We start from the raw sequence: 23,152 nt of genomic DNA on the forward strand, positions 1-23,152 counted from the left end.
CCTGCACCACCCGGGGGATATTTGGGGGCGGTTATTGGTGGGTTTGCTGCCTTCCCACTGGGCACCGGGCGGGGGGGGGGGGGCAGAGCCGACAGCTGGGGGTCCCTGCTGCGGGACAGCACCCCGGGGCTGGGGGACACGGTGGGGGGCTGCCCTGCTCCCCCAGGCCAGCGAGCGCGCAGGCACCAGGACCCTGCGGATGCCCCGCGCCGCCACACGCAGCCTCGCGGCCCTTTGTCCGTGACGCGGCGTGACGAGGCGTGACGCGCTGCGGTGCGACGTCTCCCCACACGGCCACCCCCTTCCCCTTCCGCCACCACCAGCCATGCCCCCCGAGCCCCGCCAGAGGGTCCGGCCCCCCGCCACCGCCAGCCCCCCCGGTGTCCCGGCACCCTCCGGTCCGTCCTGCCAAGGAGCCCCGTGCGGGCGCACACGCATATGACACGCGTGCTCCTGTCCCGGTCTCACACGCGTGTGCAGTGCAGCGATGCTGGCAGGCTGCCTGCCACGCATGTGCGGGGGTCTCAGCTGTCCCCAGGTATCCCCCCACCCCGCTGTGCCCCAGCCCCCGCTGCCATCCCACTGCCCGTGAGCTGGGACACCAGGACCAGCCCACCCAGGGGACGCCCCACCGGACCCCCTCTCCGGGCAGCCCCAGTGCTCCCCGTGTGCTGGAGGGGCACCAGGACCAACCCACCAACCCAGGGGACACCCCACCGGACCCCCCCTCCGGGCAGCCCCAGTGCTCCCCGTATGCTGGAGGGGCACCAGGATGAGCCCACCCAGGGGACACCCCACCGGACCCCTTGCTCTGGGCAGCCCCAGTGCTCCCCGTGTGCTCAGGGGGCTGGGTGCCACAGGGCCTTGGTGGCAGGAGGTGGCCCCGGTGGGGTGCCTCGCGTGGGACCCCCCCAGGCGGACCCCCCTGTAACACCCCTACCAGGCCAGCCCCGCTGCCTCCGTCAATCAGCACTGGCCCCGCTCCCGGAGGTGGCGAAGATGGAGGCCCCCAAGCTGCTCCGCGCCTGGGTGCTGGCAGGCGAGTGGCAGCCCTGTCTGCCCCCGGGGGGGACACGGCCAGGCTGGGGAGGACCCCCTGCGGGGAGGGGATGGGGGGACCCCCAGAGGAGGGTGGGGATGGGGGCTGCCGGTGGTGGGGGGGGGACAGGACGGGGACAGGGCTGAACGTGACAGAGCTAAATAAAGCCGTCCTGTCCCTGGTGCCAGCTGGGTGTGGGATGGCGGGGGGGACACACCAAGTGGAAGCTCGCCGTGATGGGTCCAGGGCAAGGGAGGGTGCTGTCCCCATCCCCGTCCCTGCCCCTGTCGCCCCCCAGCTCCTAAATATCGCCCACCCTGCTATCTCGGGATGCCTGGCACTGCAGGGACACATTTCTGCCCCAGCCCGGTGTCCCCAGGGGGGTCTGCGGGCACCTGTGGGTCTCCCTGGGGTCTCTGGGCAAGGAGGAAACTGAGGCAGGGAAGGAGCCATGTTCCCCAGCCCCGGCTCTAGCCCTGTGCCTGCCACAGTCATGGCCCTGGGGGAGTCCCAGGCCACCCTCCCCAACCACCACGTCCTCCCCAACCACCGCGTCTCCTCCGAGACCGGAGCCATCTTCGTCCATGAGCTGGAGCGGGAGCTGTTCCAGGATGCCTTCCTCACTGGGCACGAGGATGATGGCGGTGAGGGCCAGGCCAAGGGGAGTGGGGACAAGGGGGGGTCCTGCAGTTGTGAGGGGGCTGGGACTGTTAATGGGGGGCACCAGCTAATGCCTGCTCCCCACCAGGCATGACCCCAGCTGGGCCATCTGTCCCTCTCCCTCCCTTCAGGATGGTACGCTTCCATCCCTCCCTCCCTCCCTCTATCTACCTACACTTCCATCCCTCCATCCCTCCATCTACCCCACCGTCCCATCAGGCTGTTAAGCCCACCCGGGAGCAGCATCCCTTCATCCCCCACCCCTGCGGCAGGGGTCCTGCTTGCAGGGCAGGGGTCCACTCGCAGCACAGCCTGATGGCATGCGTGTCCCCATGTCTGTGTCCATCCCCACCTGTCTGTGTGTCCCACAGCTGCCCCCATCACCTTCCAAGCCCACCTCCAGGACCACCCTGACCTGCCGCGGTGGCTGCGGTACATCCAGCGCGACCCCCACCAGCCGGGCTACCTCTATGGCTGTCCCATGGCCACGGAGGTGGGCACCCACACCATCGAGGTAGGTGCCCACCTCACGGCCCCGTGCCAGAGGGTGACATGGGGAGCTGGGGGCTGGCATCTTCGGGGGTCTCTCCTCTGCTCGCAGGTGCTGGCATACAACCGGCACACCTACGAGACAGCGGCACAGCACCTCGTCATCACCATCTTTCCTGCTCCAGGTAAGGGCCATGCACCCCAAAACCACACTGGGCTGCCCTGAAGCCCCCCCAGGTGTCCCCATCAGTGTCACATTTCCCCACAGGTGGGGAGCCGCCGTACCAGGGCGAGTTCCTGGTGGGGAACAGGAACGTGGAGGAGCTGCTGCCAGTGGCCATGCGGGACATCTTCCTCCAGGCCACGGCCGGCGTCTGGGAGCGGGATGACCTCCATGTCATCAATGTCACCTCCACGCTGGACCGGGGTGGCCGCGTGCCCCTGCCCATCGAGGGGCGCAAGGAGGGGTACAGGCAGACCTGGGGGGTGCTGGGGTTGCTCCTGGGCAGACCCCCAGCCTCCGTGTGGGGGTCTGGGGGGGGCCACCTGCAGCCAGTGCCCCCCACCCTGGCAGGGTGTACGTGAAGGTGGGCTCCCATGGTGCCTTCTCATCGTGCCTGGCAGCGGCCACCTCACCACAGAGCCGGTTCCGCTGCAGCCTGGGCCAGCAGCCCCTCGCCTCCTGCTACGACACCTTCGCCCCCCACTTCACCATCCGCTGGTGCAACCTCACCTTGGTGAGACCCCCGCCCCCCCCACCCCCTTGCAATGACCCCCGTGGGGACCCCCCACCTCCCCTAACCATCACCCCATTGCAGCTGCAGGTCTGGCCCAGCCCAACAGCGCTGGGGCCCGTGTGGGGTTCTGGGGTGCTGGAGGAGGGTGGGGATTTCCAGCCCCCCACCGAGGTGCCCCCCCAGGACCTGCTGCCTGGGTACCTGGTGACGCTGCTGGTGCCGCTGGCGGTGGCCGCACTGCTCTGCCTGCTCCTGGGCCACCTCATGTGCTGCCGCAGGGAGGGAGTGTGAGTCGGGGGAGCATACTCAGGGTGGGGGTCCCCCCACCCCAGCCAGGGCATGGGCACCCCAAGCCGGGTGCCCTTTCTCTGGCCGTCCTAGCCCCAGGACAACCTGGGAGTGGTGAGAGCCCTTCTCACCATCTTTATTTTTTTATTCCCCTTTTTCCTCTGTTTTGTAGGCAAAAACGGGACTTGGAGACGTCTGAGTAAGTCCCTGCACCCAGGCTGAGCCGGGCGGGTGCTGGGGGGCTGCTCCTGGGGGGCTTTGTTGTGGCTGAGAGGGGGGAGGGCCATTGGGGACAGGGATGGGGGACAGCAAGCAGCTGCCTGTCTGGGGAATGTTATGGAGGTGGTGGAGCCTAAAGGTCTCCCCATCCCAGAGGGTCGCCCCCAGCCCCCCTCCTCCTCTCCCCATGCCTCGCCCCCCCTGTAACCCCCCACAGGCACAGCTGGAGCACAAGAGCTGTTTTGCTTTTGCAATAGCCTTGGCTGGACTCAACACCAGCAAGGAGGACCCCAGTGGTGGGGTGCAGATCCCAGTGATGGAGGACCAACCCCAGTGATGGGGAGCAGACCCCAGTGATGTGGGACAAACCCTAATAATGGGGAGACAGAGACCCCCTTGAGCCGCACCCCCCACCAGGGAAGCATGTGGGAACGCGGGCACAGCACCCAATTGTCCTCTTGCCCCTCAGCATCCAGCTGGTCCACCACACCACCATCCACGGTGACACGGAGGAGCTGAGGCACATGGCTCGCAGCCGGGATGTCCCACGGCCCCTTTCCACCCTTCCCATGTTCAACATCCGCACAGGTCAACGCATCAACCCCATGCCTGGTCCCCCGGATGGTGCCTGTGTCCCCCTCCTCCCGCAGTGAGCCAGGCTGGTGGGTGACACCAGGATGATGGCAGGGTGGTGGGTGACACCAGGATGATGGCAGGGTGGGAGGGCAATCCCAGGGGTGGGTATGAGCAAAGGGGTGTCATGATGCTTTTGGGGGCACTTTGCAGGGGTCAAAAGCCCAGCAGCAGGCAGAACCCAGCCGAGTCAGGAATCTGCCTGCCCAGCAGGGCTCTGCCTGCCACCCAGTTATTGCCTGGAGCATTTTGGGGGGATTATCAGCACCTGGGGGGGTCATCAGGATCCACCTGCATCAGTGGGACAACACAGAACACATGCATCCCAGCCCCTTCCTCTCCAGCCTCCCCTGCCCCGCTTGGCCTGATGAAATCCTTAAATAAGAGCTGTAGAAGCACTAGAGCTCTTCTGCTTTTTGGGTGGGGGAGGAGGGAGTACACTGTTTTCTTTCTGTTTTCCAGGTGAGGGGGAGGCTGTGTTGGTTTTGTCTTCCCAGGGGTGACACCACCCCCCAAGGTCCCTGCTGTGGGATGGGGGCTGTAGGGTGGGTTTTGGCTGATAAAGTGGCTGTTTAGTGATGAGATGTGGCTTTTCTGCTTTATTTTTGGCCCATTGCAAGCAGCCCAGCCTGGCCCTGGTGGCTGGGGTGGTCCCAGGGTGAGGACGGGGTCTGAGGGAGGTTTTGGGGCGCAACCTGCTGCTGGGCTCCTGGACGCAGTATATTGAGTTTGCCAGTTCTCTGCCCCATCCCTGGATGTGCCCTGAGGCTGGGGGGATGCTGAGCACTGGGGGGGGCGGAGGTCCTGGTCTGTTCCTCCTGTTGCAGGGAGGGTCCTGCTCCCCTCCACCCCCCTCTTCAGCTGCTTTGCTCTATCTGGGTGCCCTGCTTGCCCTTGCTCCCACCCTGCTCCACCCATGGCCCCCCGAAAGACTTGCACAACCCCCTCCAAAGGCTTGGACTAACCTTGCCACCCTGCTTCCCGCCCCAGCCCTGCAGAGGGAAAGGGGCCAGGGACAGTGCGGGGGATGGACACAGTCCCAGGGACCCGCGATGGCACCCTGGGGCATCCCAACAGCCCCCAGCTCACCTGGGTGCCCACGTCTGGCAGGATTCCGCCTGCAGCCCCCAGCTGCTCCAGCCGCTCGCCCCTTCCACCGCGCAGACCTGGGTATCCCGCTCAGCACCCCCATAACCCCTCCCCGGTCCCCCCAGGGGGTCCCCGCAGCCCAGCCTCAGCCCCTTGCCTCCAAAGAAAGAGCCTCTTTCACAGCATCCCCCCCCCCGCCTCGTGTGGGGCAGGCGCCAGGGTGGGGGTTAGGAAAACACAGGGGCTTGGCGAGGAACAAGGGGAGCCATTGACGGCTGGGGCAGGCGAGGAGAAAGGCGGCACTGAGGCCCCATCCTGCCTGCACAGCCCCCACGGTGCTGCTGGGGTCTCGCTCCTGCCCACCGCAAAGGGGCCTTCGGAGCGGTGAGTGTGGCACATGGTGGGCACTGCCACCCCGGCACGCGCGTGTGCTGCTGGTGGCCGCCCGGTTCCCTTTGCACCAGCAGGAGCTGGATGGGGCTGGCATCTGGGGGGCACCCGCAGGGGTGTGGGGGGCTTGCACCGTGGCACCCACACGCCTCTTGCAGCCCTGGGCAAGCACAGCCCCCTGCCCCAGTTTCAGCACATCTCCCTGTGCCCTCCCGCGCCCAGCTGCAATGTCCGTGCCACCCCCCTCCTCTTAATTTTTGGGGGGGCACCCTGTGCTGGGTGCCCCCAGCCTGGCATAGGCTGTCCCCCAGCCCCCCTTCCTCCCCTTGCTGCCCCCCACGCATCCCCAGTTCTCCCCACACTTGGGGGATGGACACACACCAAGGTCCCCTTCACCGTGGGTGCACAGCAGCTCTGCCCCCCAGATCCCAGCCCCACCCGCCCTACTGGGGGGTGGCTCCCCCTTTCCTTCCTCTCCCCCCGCAGGGCAGCGGGGGGGCTGAGCGAGGGGGAGGAGGGCTGGGGGGCTGGCGGGGGCTGGCGGGGGCCGCGCTGGGGTGGGAGGACGGGCAGGACGGGAGTGCAGAAGCGCGGCGGGAGCAGAGCGGGAGCAGCCGGGATGAGAGCAGGAGCAGAGATGAGGGGCTCCCGACCCCACCGCACCTCACCCACTCACCCAGGACCCCCACCCTGACCCACGAGAGCAAGAGCCGCTGGTGAAGAGCACCCCAGGTTTGTTGGATCATTTCACATGCTTTATTTCAGCAGTCAAAAAAAAAATAATTAAAAAAAAAAAACCAAAACAATTTTCAAATTTTTATACATATACAAACTAGGTACAGACTCCAGGAGAGCCCGGAGCATCCGCCAGGAGATGGGCCAGCAAGCGGGGTGGGTTCGTGCCCCTCCGTGCCCGGGGAGGTATGGAGGGAGGGTGGGATGGATGGATGGATGGATGGATGGATGGATGGATGGATGGATGGATGGATGGATGGAGGAAAAGCTGCTGGAAGATGAGAGCGGAGCTGAAGATCCACCTGCTTAACCTGGAAAGCGGGGTTGTCCTTTTTCCCTTTCGAGGCTTTCAATTTTTTTGGCTCTCCCTTGCATTTGCTCCATGATTTGCTCATGGGATGGGTGAAGGGGGGGGAAATAGCACCTTTAGAAAATTCACAAGTTGAGCTGGACAGCAAAGGAGGTGGCGGTGGTGGAAATAAAATAGAGGGAAATTAAAACAAATGAAGCTAAGTCACGTCTTTGGAGGGTGTAGCACCAGGCGGTCCCAGGCTCGGGTGTTGCAGGACCAAAATAAGAGAATAATAATTAAAAAAAAAGGATAAAAATCCTAGGGGTAAGAAACCTCAGCAACTCCCGAGGGACCTTGAATGGAAGAAAATAAAAATAAAAGATCAATAGAGCAACAAAACAGGAGGAGGGTAAATATTAGAGAAAAATTAGCACCTTTGCTCTGAACCTGGCAGGAAAGTCCCGGCACAGCTGAAAAACCCCAAATGAAGCTAAAACTACTTGAAAATGAAACAAAATTAACCCCAAAATTAAAAAAAAAAAATAACACCAAAGCACAGCAGTGAGGTAGCCTTCCAGAAAAGGAGAGTACGCAGCGAAGGATCGGGTCTGCTCAGCGGCGGGGCAGCGGCTGCTCCCTGATGTGCTTGGGAATGAATTGATTTTGCTGCCTGAATAAAAATAAAATAAGGGGGGGGGGGGGGGGGGGGCGGGAACCAAAAACAAGGGAGTGGGTAGAGAGAGGGGAAACAACAAAAAAAAGCAATTTATAACCAAAAGTTAAACATCTTCCTTCCAGCAAAAAAATTAATATCCTAATGAGATGCAAGAAGCAAAGAGGCCAGTGGGGAGAGGTCGGCTGGAGGGGGGGGTCGGCCGGTTCCGGCGCTCCGGGCTGGGGGCTCGGCACTGCAGGGGAGGCTCGGCACGGCCGCAGTGGAGCTTTCGGTGAGCTGAGCCATGCCGTCTTCAGGGCTGAGGAGTGCCTGACCCCGAGGAGGAGGAGAGGAGGGCAAGCAAGCGAACCCACTTCCTGGTGATTTTGTTTGAAAAGTCATTTATTTTTATTTTTTTTTAGTTGAATGCTTTTTTGGGTTTTTTTTTAGGTTTTTCTTTTATGGAAACGCAAATAGTTTTAGAGACGCTGGATAGAAACCGACACAAATTCAAGTCCATGTGAAATTTTCTCTTTTTTTTTTTGGCTGTTTTTTTTTTTTATTATTATTATTATTATCATTATTATTACTCTCTCCTGTTACGCGTGGGGCGTCCGGTTTACAAGAAGCAGACGGGGCCGATGTCAATGCCGAATTCCTGGTCTGGAGCACCAACGTCCATGGGAGCCAAATCTATGATGGGCAGGCGGGAGGTCTTCGTCGTCTTGTACTCGATGACTGTCTTGCCCCAAGCACCGGTGTGACTCTGCGGGGAGGTCAGGATCAGCCACGTCCCCATAATGCGCCCCCACCGCTGCCACCATGACCACCCCCAGACCACTCACCGTGCAGCCGTCCTCGGTGACACCGTAGGTGAAGCGGCTATTGCCTTCAGCCCTGATCTCGATCTCGTTGGCTCCTTGGAGGAGAAGGGCCTTCTTCAGGTTGCCAGTGTCGTGGTCCATGTAGGCGACGCTGTTCTTGCAGTGGTAGGTGATGTTCTGGGTGGCCTCAGTGGACATGAGGCGGAGGAAGGTTAGCTGGATGGCGACGTCAGCAGGGTTGGAGCCCTCACCACCATACTCGAACTGCCAGGGAAGAGGCGTTAGGCACTGCAGAGCTTGGTCCATCCCGGTTGTCCCCGCTCATTGTCCCCTTACTCACCTGGAAGCCGTCACTCATTGTCTCGCCAAACCAAATGTGCTTCTTCTCCTTGGGATTCTTACTGAGGTACCAGTTCTTCTGGGCAATGGTGGCCTGGGTGGGGTAGACGCATGTCTCGCCTGTCTCCATGTTACAGTAGACCTTGATGGCATCCAGGTTGCAGCCTTGGTTGGGGTCGATCCAGTATTCGCCTGTGGGGCAGAGGGAGGGTGGTCAGGGTGTGGGGCAGGAGCCAGGTGAATGGAAGGATGGAGGTGAGGAGCAGCCATGTGGGATGGAGGGGCAGAGGTGAGGAGTAGCCATGGAGGATGGCGGAGGTGAGGGACAAGTGGGAGGAACAGAGGATGGAGGGATAGGTGAGGGGTAGCTGTGAGAGAAGGAGGATGGAGGGATGGTGGGTGGAGTGAGGACCAGCCAAGAGAGATGGAGGAAGGAGGTGAGGAACAGGTAGGAGGGATCTCGGGGTGGAGCATGGAGCTGAGCAGCAGCCATGAGGAACAAAGGAAGGAGGTGAGGAGCAGCTGTGACAAATGGAGGATGAAAGGATGGATGTGAGGAGCAGGTAAGAGGGTTGGAGGTGAGGAACAGCCGCAAGAGGCAGAGGATGGTGGCACTGAGAGCAGCCTTGAGAGACAGGATGGAGGAATGAAGGTGAGGATCAACTGGAAGGGTGGAAGAAGGATGGAAGCGAGGAGCAGGTAGAGGGGACAGAGGGATGGAAGTGAGGGACACGAGGACCAGCGGGGACACTGACCGCTCTTCCAATCGCCATGGCACATCTTCAGGTCGCGGCAGGTACGGGCAGGGTTTTTACGGGTGCCCTCGGGGCTGCGGATGTTCTCGATCTGTTGGCTCAGGCTCTTGAGGGTGGTGTCAACTTCCAGGTCCCGGTCGCGCATTACGTTGGCATCATCAGCTCGGTAGTAGCGTCCACCATCGTGGGCCTTCTCCTGGGGTGGCTGGGGCAGGAAGCTGAAGTCGAAGCCACCGCTGGGGGGGCCGGGAGGACCAGGGGGGCCAGGGGGGCCAGGGGGACCCTGTTGGAGGAGAAGGAGGAGGATGGTGAACAGGAGATGAAAGCAGGCGGCTCTGGGCAGGTAGCAGTAGAGGGCAGGATACGTACGACAGGGCCAACATCACCAGTGCGACCGCGGGGGCCGGGGGGGCCGATGGGGCCGGGCAGCCCGTTGAGACCATCTTTGCCGGCAGCACCAGCAGAGCCAGGAGGACCCTGTGGGAGAGGAGAAGAGGTGAGCGTGGCCATCCTGCCTGGGCAGAGTTGTCCCCTCCAGCCCTGACCCACATATCCATGAGGAGCCCGATGGCAGCGGGGACCCACTTCCCCCAGGATGCTCCAGCCCTGGCTGGAGGCCATGGCTCAGCTGTGCACTTACTCTTGGACCGGCGGGACCAGAAGCACCAGAAGGACCTTGTTCACCAGGAGAGCCCTGTGCAAAGCAAGGAAGGAGAAGAGCATCAGCATCTTGCTCTGCTTCCAGGCCGTGGGGCAGCAGCCAAGGCCACCATCACCCCGTGGGACTTACAGGAGGACCAGGTGGTCCCTGGAGACCGGAGAAGCCTCTGTGACCTTTCATGCCTCTGTCACCCTGTTCACCAGTTTCACCTTTGTCACCACGGGGACCTTGTGGACCCTGGAGGAGGAGAAGGAGGAAGATGTGTTGAGCAGGGTCCAGACCAGCAACTGCCCCTGCACTCATGAGGATGCAGAAGCACCGAAGAGGATGGAGGAGAACATCAACTTACAGCAGGACCACGAGCACCAGCAGGACCAGGGGGGCCAGCGGGACCTTGGGGACCCTGGGACAGGAGAAGAGAGGACAGGTTAGAGCATCCTCCACCTTCTGCTGCCACCAGCTCACAACAGCATCACCCTGAGGGGTGGTGGGATGCACAGCTTCCCAGAGTAGATCTCTTCAGGGAGAGCCGAGCCGGGGGCCAGACCCCAACCCGCCATAGGTTTGCACGATCAGTCCTTGCTTGGTAATAGGGTCGAGCCTGGGGCGACCCCTAGGCTGGGGAGGGGGGCAAGGCGGGTCACTCTGGGCAGAGCATCACTTACGGTCTCACCGCGATCTCCATTCTTGCCAGCAGGACCAACGGGGCCGGGGGCACCAGGGGCACCGGGAGCACCAGGGGGGCCAGCGGGGCCAGTCTCACCACGATCACCCTGTGGGGAGGAGGAGGAAGAGGAGAGGTCAGTGTGGGCCAGCACAGCCCCATTGCCCCCTCCCGCAGCCCCCTCACCAGCCCACTCACCTTGGGACCAGCAGCACCATCACGACCAGGGGCACCTTCAGCACCAGGAGCACCCTATGGAGAAGCCAAGACCCCCTCGTTAGGGCAGGTAGGGGCTAACGAGGCCCTCGATGGCACCATCTCTGTTCAGCCCGCCACGGGCCCTGACATGCTCCGGCTGCAGCAGCGTTCATGAGTGCCATGAGCCGGCAAGTCCTCAGCACAGTGAGCCCAGCGCTGATGTGTAGGGGTCTGTGCCCCCCAACCCCCCAACCCCACCAGTTGCCCACAGCTGCTCACCTCACGTCCAGCTTCACCGGGGGGTCCCGCCAGGCCGGGGGGGCCCATGGGGCCGGGAGGACCGCGCTCGCCAGGGGAACCAGAGGGACCTTGCTTGCCGGGTTCACCCTGTGGATGGGAGAGGGACAGGGGGGTGTCAGGCACCGGCGAGCATCCTCCCCCTGGGGCCACACAGGTGAGCTGGACACCAGGGGGGGTCCCAGCATCGTTTTCCTGGGGAGCCCCCAGGTACTCACAGAGGGGCCAGGCAGCCCAGGGAAGCCTCTTTCTCCTCTCTGTCCAGGGAGACCGACAACACCACGCTGGCCGGCGATACCTTGGGGTCCGGGGGTGCCAGGAGCTCCCTGCGGTGACAAATGGCACCTCAGGGTGGTGGCAGCAGCGGGGGCCACTGTTCCAGTGGAAGGGATGGCCAAAGGATGCAGGGGGAGCATGATGCTGCCCAGCAGCCCTGGCGCTGTGGAGGGGGTCCGACGGGAGGTGACTTACAATGGGGCCATCGGCACCAGGAGAGCCCTTCTCACCAGGGGGGCCAGGGGGGCCAGCGGGGCCAGGTTCACCAGGGCGCCCAGCGGGGCCGGTTTCACCACGGGGTCCTTTGCCACCTTCCTTCCCGCTGGGGCCAGGGGGGCCAGGGAGGCCAATGTTTCCCTGGGTGGGGGGAAGCGATGCTGTCAGGCAGCAGCCCCGGGAAGCCCCAGCTGCCAGCTGAAGGGTGGCCAGGGGTGTCCCTGTGCCAACTGGAACTGTGCCAACTGTGTCCCCCCATCACCAGCAGCAACCATCAAGCACTTTCTTGCCCCCCTCCCAGCCCCCCACCTCTCACCCCGCCGGGGTACTCACAGAGGGGCCAGGGGGACCAACTCTTCCAGCAGCACCAGGGAAACCAGTAGCACCCTGGAAGGGAGAAAAGCTGGAGTCACCAGGGGCTGGATCGAGGCACCACCTGCCCCTGCAGTGGAGTAGTTCCAGGGGATAGTCCCCTGGCTGAAGGCCACCACAGGGAGCCCTGGGGCCAGTGGCCAGGAGGAAAGCATCCATCCGGGGAGGAGCTGGGGCTGATTTGGGGGTGGGGGGGATAAAGGCAAATCCCCCTTTTCCCTCTACTTCATCCTCCCTGGGATGATGCCATCCCCCAGATGGTTTTGGGGGGTGCAGGGCTGGAAGTACCACAGCTCCCTTCTGCCCCACAGTGTTGGAGCAATGGAGCGAGACACAGCTAAGCCACCTCGGGGATGTTTGTGCCCAGGGGAGTCCCCTGGGGTCCCAAACCCTCCACCACCATGAGACTGGTACTTACAGGGGGTCCAGCACTACCACGAGCACCTTTGGGACCAGGAGCACCAACAGCACCCTGTGGAGGAAGAAGAGGAGGAGGAGAGAGGTGAGCTGCACCGTGGAGCTGGACCCCAAGTGGATGTGGGGTTGGGGGGTGCAACTTACAGCAGGGCCAGGAGCACCAGTGGGGCCGGCAGGGCCGGGGGGACCGGCATCACCCTTGGCTCCAGCATCACCAGTTTCACCTTTAGCACCAGGCTGGCCATCGGCACCCTGTGGGAGAATGGAGTGGGGTGAGGCGGATGGGGCTCAGCATCACCTCAGCAGGGCAGGATCAGGCCCCTGGAGCAGGGAGGCGTGAGACCGTTGCACTTACGGGGGGGCCAGCAAATCCAGCAGGACCAGGAGGGCCGGGCTCGCCACGGTCACCCTAGGAGATAGCAAGAGTGGTATGACACCAAGCAGGGGACGGCCACTGACTGCCCCAAGGGATGGTCACCCATGGCAGGGCCATTGACCAGGGTGGAGGGACACTTACAGGAGCACCACGGGCACCAGTGGGACCAGCAGGACCCGGGGGACCAGCTTCACCCTGGAAAAGGGGAGGAAAACAAAAAAAAAAAGGTCAAGGCTGTGGTAAGGAGATGGTGGCGGATGCCAGGACACATCCATCCCCAGTGCAGTGTCTGGCTGGGGGGCAGCCCTACCTTGTCACCGGGAGCACCAGCAGGGCCAGGGGGGCCGATGGGACCAGTCAGACCTCGGAGACCGTCTTTGCCAGGAGCACCGTCAGCACCTTTGGGACCGGGGTCACCCTGGGAGAGGAAGATGATGGCAGGTTACGTGGGGAGGTCCCTGCTGGAGGTTCAGCCCCGCTCCTCTTCCTCTCCTCTTTGCAAGGTGGCACTGAGGCACCCCTGGCTCTTCATCCTCCCTAGGAGAGGCTGGGACCATCCTCCTCCTCCTGGGGTCCAGGAAGGGACTGTCCCTGAGGGCCACGCTCGGAGGGGGACAGAGGTGGCACTGAGCATCCCCTCCCCATGCAGCTGCTGCTGACTGGCCTTGGCTTAGGGAATGCATCCAGCCCCAAGGGGACAATGAGGAGGACACAGGGATTACTGGGAGCAGAGGACCAAGGGGGGATGTCAGGATTTTGGGGGACACATACCCTGTCACCCTTGGCACCTGGCAGGCCAGCAGCACCACGCTCTCCGGGCATACCCTGCAGACCGGGGGGCCCTTGGTTCCCGGGGGCACCGGGAGCACCAGCATCACCCTGGGCAGGAGAGACAGAAATGGGTGTTAGCAAGAACCCAACGCTTCCTCAGCACTGCAAATTCCATCCCGGCTTCAGCCCCAGCCCCAGAAAAAGGGCGTGAAGCCAAATCCCCCTCCTCGCCTTTACACCTGCACCCCAAGAGCTGGGGATGGCCACCCATCACCCAGACAGTCCCAACACGATGTGGCAGAGGAGCTGAGACCTTGCACCTACCTTAGCACCATCGTTACCGGGAGCACCGTTAGCACCACGAGGACCTTGGGGACCGGGAGGGCCTTGGACACCACGTTCACCGGGGAAACCTCTCTCACCCTGGAGAGGGGAGGCAGGAGAGGGGCCAAGGCTGTCAGGGGGGTGGTGGGCACAGGGGGGTGCCAAGAGGCAGCTGAGGAGCAAGTGGGGTTCAACTTACCCTGGCACCAGCGGGACCGGGGGCACCAGCATCTCCGGGGACACCCTGTGCAGGAGGGGAGAGGGTGCAGAGTCAGGGCAGGAAGGGGTGGCCTTGGGGACAGGTGGAGGGGTCCCCAGGGTGCCCCCAGTGCTGGGGAGGGAGGGGAGTCCCGCAGTCCTGGGAGGACAGGGCAGGGCTGGGGTCCCTGCCGCTCCTGGGAGAGGCTACGAGGAGCACACTGCCTGGGGTTGCACTGGGGGTCCCCCATCCCAGTCCTCAGGCTGGGAGAGGGGCCATGGGGAGGGGCCAGAGGTGGTGCCACGCTACGGCCATGCTCACCCACACTCACCTGTTCACCAGGCTTGCCAGCCTCGCCGGGGGGGCCAGCAGGGCCCGGCAGACCCTGCGGAGGAAGAAGAGGAGTGATGAGACCCCACAGAGATGGGTGACCAAAGGGGATGAGGAAAGAAGTGTCACCCCCACCCTGCATGGCTTGTCCCCTCACAGGGGAAGGGGACACCCCTCACCTGGAAGCCAGGAGCACCAGCAGGACCTTGTTCACCTCTTTCTCCAGCAGGACCCTGAGGGAGATGGAACAAGTGGGGGGGGGGGCAAGCTGGCTCCTGAGCCCCTTCTCTGGTGGCCAAGCGCAGCCACAGGTGGCCAAGGGCTCACTAATACTCACGGTGGGGCCGGGAGGACCTTGGGCACCAGCTTCACCATCTTTACCAGCAGCACCCTGTGGAAGAGGGAGAAGAGGGTGCTCAGAGCACAGCCCCAACCCACAGCCCAGCGATGTCCCCGTGGGACTCTGCACCCCCCCGAACGAGGTGAGGGGCTGGATGCAGCCGTAGCATCCTTCGAAGAACAGGAGAAGCCGCAGCGAGCTGCCCGCAGCCACGTCACCCCCCTGCTGTCTCCACTCCAGAGCTGCTGGCAGCCACCGGGCTGGAGTCCCAGCCACCTCAGCCCACCACCGTCCTCATCCTTGGAGCCTTCCCCAGCTCAGCTGCCCCACGCCCCGTCCCTGCCGCCTCACGCCGGGGTGAAGCTCCCTGCCAAGCCCCAGCCTGGCTGGGCTCTGGTGAATACTTACAACGGCGCCGGGGGGACCGGGAGCACCTCTCTCGCCGGGCTTGCCAGGCTCACCCTGAAAGCAAGAGAGCAGGATGAGACCCATGACGGTACCGCGATACCCACAGGCAGGAACCTACAGGCTGGAGGATGCACCAGCGCAGCCCTCCCTGGGGGACATGTGTCCCCTGAGCCACCCCTCCCTGAGCACCTGCCCCATGGGAGCCACACGCCCACCCGCAGCCACTGTCCTGGTGGTGGCGGTGGCCGGTGGGCAGGAGTCCCTCATGGACCAGGACTCTAGGCAGCAGCACCTCCAGCAGCCCCCCAGGGGAGGCAGCGCCCGGTCACACTCACCGCAGCACCTTTGGGACCAGGGAAACCCATCACACCAGCTTGACCTCTGGCACCAGGGGGGCCGGGGGGGCCGGGGCGACCATCTTGACCAGCGGGACCCTGTTATGGGGGGAGTGAGCACCCGGTTAGCAGACGCCATGGCGAGCTGAGGGAGGAGCAGGGCATTGGTGGGTACAACTTACGGGGGGGCCAGTCTTGCCGTCAGGACCAGGGCTCCCAGGGCTTCCAGTCAGACCCTGCAAGGGAGCACGAGGTGGGTTAGGAGCTCAGGTCTCCCAAGAGATGCTCCAGTGAATGTGAGCATCCTGGAAAGCAGCTTCGTCACCAGCATGGAGAGCACAGCAGCCAGCATCCAACCCTGGAGCAGAGCCACCAGTGTGGTGGCCATGCTGATGTGGCTTGCTGCTCCTTGTAGCCACTGTGCCATCGTGCCCACCACCCTGCCATGCTCACCTTAGCACCAGGGAGGCCAGGTTCCCCAGGGCGTCCAGCTTCACCAGGAGATCCTTTGGGGCCGGCAGGGCCAGGGGAGCCACGCTCGCCGGGGGGACCCTGTGGGGAGGGTGGGAGAGAGGACAGAGGTTACCCCAGCTGCAGGACAGCACCCGGGGATGAGGACCGGAGCAGTGTCACCAGAGCTGTCAGTGGCGCAGAATGAGTCTCACCACCAAGTGGGGACAGGTGACAAGTGTCCGGTGTCCCCACCGCCCTGGAGGACACGGCTTTCTCGCCCAGACAGGCAGGAGGGAGGTGTGGGCACCTACCTTGGGACCAGCAATGCCATCAGCACCAGGGAAGCCGCGGCTGCCAGGAGCACCCTGCGCGGGACATGAGAGGGGTCAGTGCGGAGACACGGGGTAACCTCAGGGGGTTTGGGGGTCCAGGGGAGGGATGTGCCACTGTGGGACCTGGCCACCAGTGAGAGCAGCCTAGTGTCCCTGCTGAGAACCTCCACTGGAGACCTCGGTGGGGCATTGGAAAGGGCTGGGGATGTCACCACAGTGGGTGCCTGGCCCCGCACACCTGTGAGGCTCAGCCACTGATATCAGGAGATGGAAGGAGGACAGGGATGGGGACAGGGACATGGCAGGGATGGGGACAGGGACAGCTCCTACTCACACGTTCGCCAGCGGGGCCAGGAAGTCCAGCAGGGCCAGGCTCACCACGAGCTCCTCTCTTGCCTTCCTCACCGGCTGGGCCGGGGGGACCTTGGACACCAGCAGGACCCTGGGGAAGGAGACAAAGGGATGAGCACCCACAGGGTGCATGGGAGTCAGGAGGGGCTGAGCCCCCGAGGAGACGTGGTGGGGGTCACTTACAGGTTCGCCTTTGGCACCAGTGTCTCCCTTGTTGCCTGGAGCACCGGGTTCACCCTGGAAGTGGAAGGAAAGAAGAGGAAAAGCAGTTTAACACCAGATGGATAAACAAAGGGAGCCCTGAGCTGCATCCTGCCCAGCCGCTCAGCAGGAGAGGGAATGCTCAGCATCTGTCAGCCCCCAGCACCATCCTGCACTTGCAGGGCTGGAGGGAACAGGGAATGCCAGGGGAGACATCTCCAGGGAGGACCAGCAGCTTGCTGGAGCAGAAGGAATCTGACTCCGGGAGGAGGCGGGTGGAGGTGTCCAGGGATACTCACGCTGTTACCCTTGGGACCGGGGGCACCGCTGGGACCCTGGGGTCCGGAGGGACCGCGGGCACCGGGGAAGCCAGGAGCACCAGCAATGCCAGGAGCACCCTAGGAGAGGCAGAGGAGGTGGTGAGGAAGCAGCACAGCCCCTCATCCCAGAGCCAGGTGCAGGGCAAGGGACACTCACAGTTGCACCCTTGGCACCAGGTTGACCATCAGCACCGGGGTTCCCCTGCGGAGAGAAAGAGGAGGAAGGTTATGCCAGGGCTGTCAGGACATAAGGCCAAAGGACAAGGAGCCATCAGATGCCACTTACAGCAGGACCAGCAGCGCCAGCAGGGCCAGGGGGACCGGGCTCACCACGGGCACCCTGCGGACCTTCACTGCCACGAGCTCCCTGGGGACCGGTTTCACCCTGGGGAGGAAAAGGAGGAAGGAAGAGCTGTGAGCACAGAGGCTGCCCTGAAACCTCTGACATGGCTGGTTGCTCCCTCCATCTGCAGCTCCCTTCCCGTGGAGGTAAAGCCTGGAGAGATGCTGATGGGACTTGGCTGGAGATGACCCCATCTGCCTCACTGTTCCAGGCAGCAGCAAGCCCATGGCACTTTGGGCTTTTTAATTTCTTGGCCACATGGGTAATCCATTTGATGCCCCGTCCTTTTCCCCCACCCCATGCTCCCAGTTTCCACCAGTTTCTCCCAGCCCAGGAGATGCCACCTGGGAGGAGATGGCCAGGCAGGTCCTACCTTAGCACCAGCAGCACCAGGGAAGCCAGGGGGACCAGCGGGGCCAGTTGGACCCTAGACAGGAGAGAGGGCACATATCAGAGGAGGGATCCCACCTCACACATCTGGTGCTGGTGGGTTTTCTGGGCAGCAGAGCTCTGACCCCCAGCCAGGGTATCCCAGACATGGTAGAGCTGGGATGGAATCTCCCTCCGGAGAAGCTGGAGCTGATGCCAGGTGCTGGCAAAGGGTGGATGGTTTTGGGGGTTACTTACGGGAGGACCGGCAGCACCAGGAGCACCATCGTTACCACGAGCACCCTGTGGGAGAGGAGGCACCCATTAGTGATGCCCACCAGCAGGAGAGGTGGCCCCCAGTCCCCCCTGCACCCCAGGGCAGGGGATGCTCAGCCCTACCCAAACCAGGTACTTACAGCAGGGCCAGAAGGACCAGGACGGCCTCTCTCGCCGGGAAGCCCACGAGGACCCTGGGGAAGGGAGGACACATCTGAGTCACCAGAAGAGACACTTTCCCCTTTCCAGGCCTTCTCCCATCCCTGTGCCCACCTCGTTCCCCCCCTGCTCCTGCCCACAGTGACATTTCCAAGAGGTTAAACCCCCTCCCACCCCATTCGCTGGGGCATCCCTGGGGAAGCATCCCCAAGGACGAGCTGTTCCCCCATCAGGTCTTGCCCCCCATCCCCATCCCTGTCCCCTTTTGCTGGCCGAGGCCAGATCACTGCCATGGTCCCTGGAGGCTCCAGCACTCACCATCTGCCCAGGAGCACCGTTCTCCCCGGGGCTGCCGGGCTCACCCTAGGAGAAAAGACAACATTGAGGGAGCTGCGCCGGAGGGAAGGAGGGAGCAGCGATGACTTTCCTGGGAGGACAGGGGTGACACTGCCACTGCTCCTCACCTTGGGGCCAGCAGGACCAGGCTCACCCTTGGCACCATCCAGACCACTGAAGCCCTGGGGAGCAGGAGAGAGAAGAGGGGGGTCAGGAGGGGACGCCCCAGTGAGATCAGGCTCCCCCTTCCCCTAAATCTTGCAAGTGTGGGAGGAGGGACTCACTCTGTGACCCTTCATGCCTGGCAGACCGGCTGTTCCTGGGAGACCACGTGCGCCCTAGGAGAAAAGGGAAGTGGTGATGGAGGTGCTCGGGTGGGCTGTCCCCACATCCCACTACCCCTGTCCCCAGTGGGGACAGGTAGCTGGTGTTACATCCTTGCTTTGCCACCAGGCAGGCCACAGTGGGGGTGCCCCTCCTGTGCCCCCTGGGGGGGGCACCCTGGCCAAGAGCAGATCACCTGGGGGCCGGGTGGACCGCGCTCTCCGGGACGGCCGGGCTTTCCAGCTTCACCCTAAGGAGAAGGACACTGTGTTGGTGGCATGTCCCCAAGGCAAGCAGCTTCTGCTCCCCTGGGGGGCTGGCAGGGCCACCAGGCCCCAAACGGAAAGGGGAGAAGACCCTATCCACAGGTCGCTTACGTCATCTCCATTCTTGCCAGGGGGGCCAGCAGGACCACGGGGACCCATGGGACCCTAGGAGAGATGCAGGGCAGGGGTGAGGATGCTGTGGGTGACAGCTGTCCCCTGTCACCTGGGCTGGACAGTGCCAGGCTCTGGCAGCCCCATTCCCATGATCCCAGATGAGATGTCCTGGAGCAGGGACAGCATAGCCATGGCCAGGGCTGGGAACAGGCAGCCTTGTCCCCATCCCTGCAGGATATCAGGCTGGAGAGGGAGGTGGCAGGACTCACAGATGCACCAGGCTCTCCGGGTTCACCAGGGGGACCTTGGAAACCTTGAGGACCCTGTGGGTTGGTAGGGAAAAAAAGATAAAAGAAAAGGGGGGAAGGGGAGGAATGGGTTAGAAAATTAGAAGGTTTGGCCTGAACACCCCAGTGGCAATGGCAGTCCCCCTGCCTCCCATACGGTGGCACAAGGACATGCATCCCCATGTATTCCTGTAGCCACTGGGAAGAGTGGGACACCCCATCCTGCCCTCACCCCATCCCATCCCACCTGGCCTCCCACCACCCAAAGGGGCCCATGGGGCTGCTGTCCCCCTAACGAGGGGAGGAGGAGATACTCACAGGAGCACCAGGAGGACCGGGGAGACCGCGGGGACCAGCTGGACCCTGGGAAGGATAACAGAAAGTGGTGATGAGTGGCTGCCATGTTACTCTGTCCCCATCCCTGTCCCCATCACCAGCCATTCCCTGTCTCCGTTGCCACCCCATCCCTGTCCACACTGCTACACCACTACCACCCCATCACCACCCCATCCCTGTACCCATCAGCACCCATTCCCTGTCCACATTGCCACCCCATCCCTGTCCCAAATCACTATCCCATCCCTGTCCCCATCACCTCCAGGACCAACGTCCCTCCCCATCCCTCCCACCTCCTACCGCTTGGCAGCATCCTCAGCACTGCAGCATGGGAAGTGCTCCTGGTGCCTCACCTGGCTTCACACCTCCCCCTGTCCCCTGTGTGTGTCCCCAGGGGACCAGTGCCACCCCGGTGCTCACCATGGGGCCAGGCACGGCCATGCCACCGGCTTTCTCGTCGTAGCCATAAGACATTTGAGGAGCGAAGTTCTGCAGGCAGGAGGGAGAGCAGGGGGTGAGCAGGGCACAGGCACCCCCGTGGGGGTCTGTGCACCGGGGACCCCCCCATACTCACTCCGCCAAGGCCTGGAGGACCTGGAGGGCCTGGGGGTCCCGGGAGGCCAGGCTGTCCAGGGATGCCATCTCTGCCAGGGGGGCCGGGGAGTCCCTGTGGGGAGAGAAGAGGAGGGTGAGCTCCAGCAGGACGGGGGACCTGGCTGAGCTGGGAGGGTCCTGCAGCGGCAATACCCACCCTGTCTCCTTTGGGGCCGGTGTCTCCCTTAGGGCCCTGTCAGGGAGAGATGAAATGGGTCGTTAGAAAAGGGGGTCTCCAAAAACAGGTGGGGGCTGCCACAGGGTTTGGGGGCACAAGGGAGCCCTTACCTCTACTCCAGCGCTTTCTGGGTAGACAGGGGAGGCTGCAGGAGGAAGGACGGGCATTGAGAGGAGCCCAGCATGCCCCATCCCCCCACCCAAACCCACCCCCATCCCGCAGTCTGGGCACCCAGGGGAGGGATGCTGAGCCAGCACAGGGTCTGGCTCCCTGGGGACAACGAGCCTGCGTGGGGCTGGGGCCAGGGGGACATGGAGGTGGCACAGTACCGTCGGTGTCGGGACAGATGGGGCAGCACTCTCCGAAGGGGATCTCAGCATTGGGGCAGTCGGAGGTGTCCTCGCAGATCACCTCATCGCAGAGGATGTTGCCACTGTCGCAGACGCAGATCTGGCAGGGTTCGGGTTTCCACACATCCTTGTCGTTGTATGTTAGCCCATCCTGTATGCAGCTTCCAGTTTGAACTGGGAGAGAGGGGCAGGGCACGGGGAAGCGTGAGGGCAGGGGGCATGGCGGCGGCCCCCTGCACGGCCCTGCTCTTGCTCTTGCCCCTTTCATCCCTCCCTTGCTCCTGCAGCGTTTCTCCCTTCATCTGTTTCTCATCAGGCCGTCGCGGTGACACAGGAAAAGCACCACAATAAACTCTTCCCACATACGCTGGAATTTAAACAAAAACCTCCAGCCAGTTGCTACGTCCCGCAGCGGATGGGGCCAAGGCAAATACCCCCGCGGCGGGCAGGGGGTTGGCATGGGGGTCCCCGCTGGCCACGGGGGACGGGGACAGGGATGGGATGGGGATGGGATAGGAATGGGATGGGTGGGATCGGGGAAGGGGGGGTTGGCCCCAACGTCTGGGCTGAAATTAGATCCAGGCGGCTTCGGGATAAGGCTGGATCAGGCCAGATGGGTTGGGGAATAAGAGTCCAGAGACTGGAGGCGGGGGGGGGCGCGGGGGGGGGGGGGGGGGCTGGCGTGGGGAGGGCAGGGCAGCGCGCCAGGGCCCAGGGCTGGCCCCACAGTGGGAAGGGGTCCTGGAGAGAGGGCACGAAGTTCTCCCGGCCTGCAGCCCCCCGCTCAGCAAGGGCAAAAAAAGCAAAATGAAAAAAACCCACCTATTGCAAAAGGCCAAATGCAGAATGCAAAATGCCTATTGCAAAAGGAAAGATGCAAAAGGCAAAATACAAAATGCCTGTGGCAAAATTCAGAATGCAAAAGGCAAAATACCTATTGCAAAAGGTAAAATGCAGAATGCATATTGTCAAATGCAAAAAAAAAAAAAAAAAAAACAAACGAAAAAAGGTACCGAAAAATCCACCCCAAATGACAAAACTGGGCAAAATGCAAAGGGTGCTGCTGGCCTGGCTCCGTCCCAGGGTCCCCCCGTGTCCCCACGCCTGCAGGTGGCAGGCGCAGGCAGCCCACCAGGGCACAGGGGGACCCTGGCAGTGGGGGTTGGTGACCCCAGCCATGCCCCCAGCCCCCCAAGCCCCGGTGCAGCCCCACAGGGAGGCTGTGGGGTGGGCATCCCTGGCCCGGGGTGGCCGAGCGGGCTGGCCAGTCCCAGCTCCACAGGCTGCCGAAACATTTTGCTTATGAATCATCCGAGACTTTTCTAATTCTTTCCTGATGGCTTTTGCAGATCCTGGGGCCAGGCCCCCCCTCTCCCCTCCTCTCCCCCCTCGCCACTCTCTCCCGCGCTCTTTCCCCCCTTTCCCTTCCCTGCCTCCTCCTCCCCTTCTTCCCCAGCTCCCTCCTTCCCGCCGGCTCCTCTCCACCCTTCCCTCCCTCACTGCTCTTGGCAGGGCGCCCTGACTCTCCACTCTAGCACAGACCCCCTAAAACCCCTTCACCCCCCAACCCCAAATCCCCCCAACCCACTTTTTCCTCCTTCCCCCCCTCCTGCCCCCGCCACCTAATTTGTCCCAGGTTTTTTTTTTTCCGCTCCAGATGCCAGCTGCCCCTTTATGCTTCCCCAACCCATGGCAGCAGGACCAAGTGTCGAAGATGCTGCCCGACCCTGTCCCCACCCGCCACCCCGCATCCCACCAGCAGTGAGGACCATCACCGGCGCCGACTACTTACTGTCTTCTTCTCCTTGCCCGCGGGTGAGTAGTACAGTCGCTGCTATCAACAGCAGTAACCGAGAATCCACAAAGCTGAACATGTCTAAATATTAGACATGTAGACTCTTTGGGGTCTCTTTTGTTCTTAGGTTGGGGTCATACGGGGCCGATCCAACTCTGGAGCTCCAAATCCAGACCCCAGCAGAAACTTCCTACTGCCCTTGCCCACTCCTTCGCCTCCTCTTATATACGATGCGCCAGCGGGGAGAGGTGGGACCCATCGCAACCGGGGAATTTTGGACGGCCCCTCGGCCAATCAGCAGCACCCAGCGAGTCGGGGGGCACCCCTTGCACACCCCCCCTCCGTCTGTCTGTCCATGCACACGCATACACAGACATGCACATGCATGTCATCCCGCACTGGGGCTGGGAGCGGTGGTTGTGGGGTGGATGGGAAGGGGA

At 62.9% G+C, this 23,152-nt stretch overlaps 2 protein-coding genes and 3 long non-coding RNA genes across 13 annotated transcripts; 4 read left to right on the forward strand and 1 right to left on the reverse strand.

The window, feature by feature from the left end:
* The first annotated feature begins 306 nt into the window (after positions 1 to 306).
* Positions 307 to 4,647, forward strand: SGCA (sarcoglycan alpha). 5 transcript variants are annotated; one of them, XM_037411592.1, is made up of 10 exons: positions 307 to 538; positions 944 to 1,039; positions 1,531 to 1,683; positions 2,071 to 2,213; positions 2,301 to 2,373; positions 2,457 to 2,655; positions 2,763 to 2,925; positions 3,007 to 3,212; positions 3,386 to 3,412; positions 3,902 to 4,647. In XM_037411592.1, the coding sequence occupies exons 1-10, from the start codon at positions 439 to 441 to the stop codon at positions 4,083 to 4,085; spliced, it is 1,344 nt and encodes a 447-aa protein (XP_037267489.1). In that variant the 5' UTR covers positions 307 to 438; the 3' UTR covers positions 4,086 to 4,647. The 5 variants fall into 5 exon arrangements, with proteins under 5 accessions (XP_037267489.1, XP_037267488.1, XP_037267487.1 ...); XM_037411590.1 differs by having other exon boundaries at positions 308 to 1,039; positions 3,902 to 4,081; positions 4,528 to 4,647; XM_037411589.1 differs by having other exon boundaries at positions 309 to 1,039; positions 3,902 to 4,094; positions 4,528 to 4,647.
* A 1,475-nt stretch (positions 4,648 to 6,122) lies between these two features.
* Positions 6,123 to 7,918, forward strand: LOC119158857. The gene is made up of 2 exons (XR_005107995.1): positions 6,123 to 6,276; positions 6,381 to 7,918. It is a non-coding gene; the product is annotated as an uncharacterized LOC119158857 (long non-coding RNA).
* On the reverse strand, positions 7,732 to 22,899 carry COL1A1 (collagen type I alpha 1 chain). Of its 5 annotated transcripts, XM_037411250.1 has the most exons (51): positions 22,710 to 22,899; positions 20,897 to 21,091; positions 20,678 to 20,712; positions 20,547 to 20,582; positions 20,370 to 20,462; positions 20,216 to 20,284; positions 19,778 to 19,822; positions 19,442 to 19,495; positions 19,170 to 19,223; positions 18,989 to 19,042; positions 18,753 to 18,806; positions 18,597 to 18,650; positions 18,451 to 18,495; positions 18,114 to 18,167; positions 17,956 to 18,000; positions 17,702 to 17,755; positions 17,272 to 17,370; positions 17,143 to 17,187; positions 16,965 to 17,063; positions 16,648 to 16,701; positions 16,448 to 16,555; positions 16,093 to 16,146; positions 15,782 to 15,880; positions 15,511 to 15,564; positions 15,329 to 15,427; positions 14,994 to 15,047; positions 14,583 to 14,636; positions 14,425 to 14,478; positions 14,247 to 14,300; positions 13,916 to 13,960; positions 13,717 to 13,815; positions 13,393 to 13,500; positions 12,932 to 13,039; positions 12,763 to 12,816; positions 12,601 to 12,654; positions 12,390 to 12,497; positions 12,247 to 12,300; positions 11,790 to 11,843; positions 11,436 to 11,597; positions 11,183 to 11,290; positions 10,947 to 11,054; positions 10,668 to 10,721; positions 10,471 to 10,578; positions 10,155 to 10,208; positions 9,935 to 10,042; positions 9,785 to 9,838; positions 9,514 to 9,621; positions 9,145 to 9,427; positions 8,391 to 8,581; positions 8,072 to 8,314; positions 7,732 to 7,992 (listed from the first exon to the last, which is right to left on the reverse strand). In XM_037411250.1, exons 1-51 carry the CDS (start codon positions 22,789 to 22,791, stop codon positions 7,846 to 7,848), a joined length of 4,362 nt encoding a protein of 1,453 aa, XP_037267147.1. In that variant the 5' UTR covers positions 22,792 to 22,899; the 3' UTR covers positions 7,732 to 7,845. The 5 variants fall into 5 exon arrangements, with proteins under 5 accessions (XP_037267147.1, XP_037267145.1, XP_037267146.1 ...); XM_037411248.1 differs by having other exon boundaries at positions 20,370 to 20,582; XM_037411249.1 differs by lacking the exon at positions 22,710 to 22,899 and having other exon boundaries at positions 20,897 to 21,285.
* LOC119158855 lies at positions 11,008 to 14,370 on the forward strand. The gene is made up of 3 exons (XR_005107993.1): positions 11,008 to 11,121; positions 12,249 to 12,330; positions 14,258 to 14,370. It is a non-coding gene; the product is annotated as an uncharacterized LOC119158855 (long non-coding RNA).
* On the forward strand, positions 14,615 to 17,277 carry LOC119158856. Its single transcript, XR_005107994.1, has 4 exons — positions 14,615 to 14,727; positions 14,826 to 15,081; positions 16,068 to 16,166; positions 17,163 to 17,277. It is a non-coding gene; the product is annotated as an uncharacterized LOC119158856 (long non-coding RNA).
* Positions 22,900 to 23,152: the final 253 nt, after the last annotated feature.

Source organism: Falco rusticolus, chromosome 18 (assembly GCF_015220075.1).
Source record: "Falco rusticolus isolate bFalRus1 chromosome 18, bFalRus1.pri, whole genome shotgun sequence".
NCBI classification, from domain to species: Eukaryota; Metazoa; Chordata; class Aves; order Falconiformes; family Falconidae; genus Falco; species Falco rusticolus.

Excerpts from the sequence above, each read along its gene's own strand:
- SGCA (XM_037411590.1), top strand. The coding sequence starts at position 439 with ATGACACGCGTGCTCCTGTCCCGGTCTCACACGCGTGTGCAGTGCAGC. Across the intron at positions 2,374-2,456 it reads CACCATCTTTCCTGCTCCAG|GTGGGGAGCCGCCGTACCAG; the intron begins GTAAGGGCCATG and ends ATTTCCCCACAG. Across the intron at positions 2,656-2,762 it reads ATCGAGGGGCGCAAGGAGGG|GGTGTACGTGAAGGTGGGCT; the intron begins GTACAGGCAGAC and ends CCACCCTGGCAG.
- COL1A1 (XM_037411247.1), bottom strand. The coding sequence starts at position 21,185 with ATGAAAGGGGCAAGAGCAAGAGCAGGGCCGTGCAGGGGGCCGCCGCCA. Across the intron at positions 19,224-19,441 it reads CCGGAGAGCCTGGTGCATCT|GGTCCCATGGGTCCCCGTGG; the intron begins GTGAGTCCTGCC and ends CATCTCTCCTAG. Across the intron at positions 13,501-13,716 it reads CCGGTAACGATGGTGCTAAG|GGTGATGCTGGTGCTCCCGG; the intron begins GTAGGTGCAAGG and ends TCTCCTGCCCAG.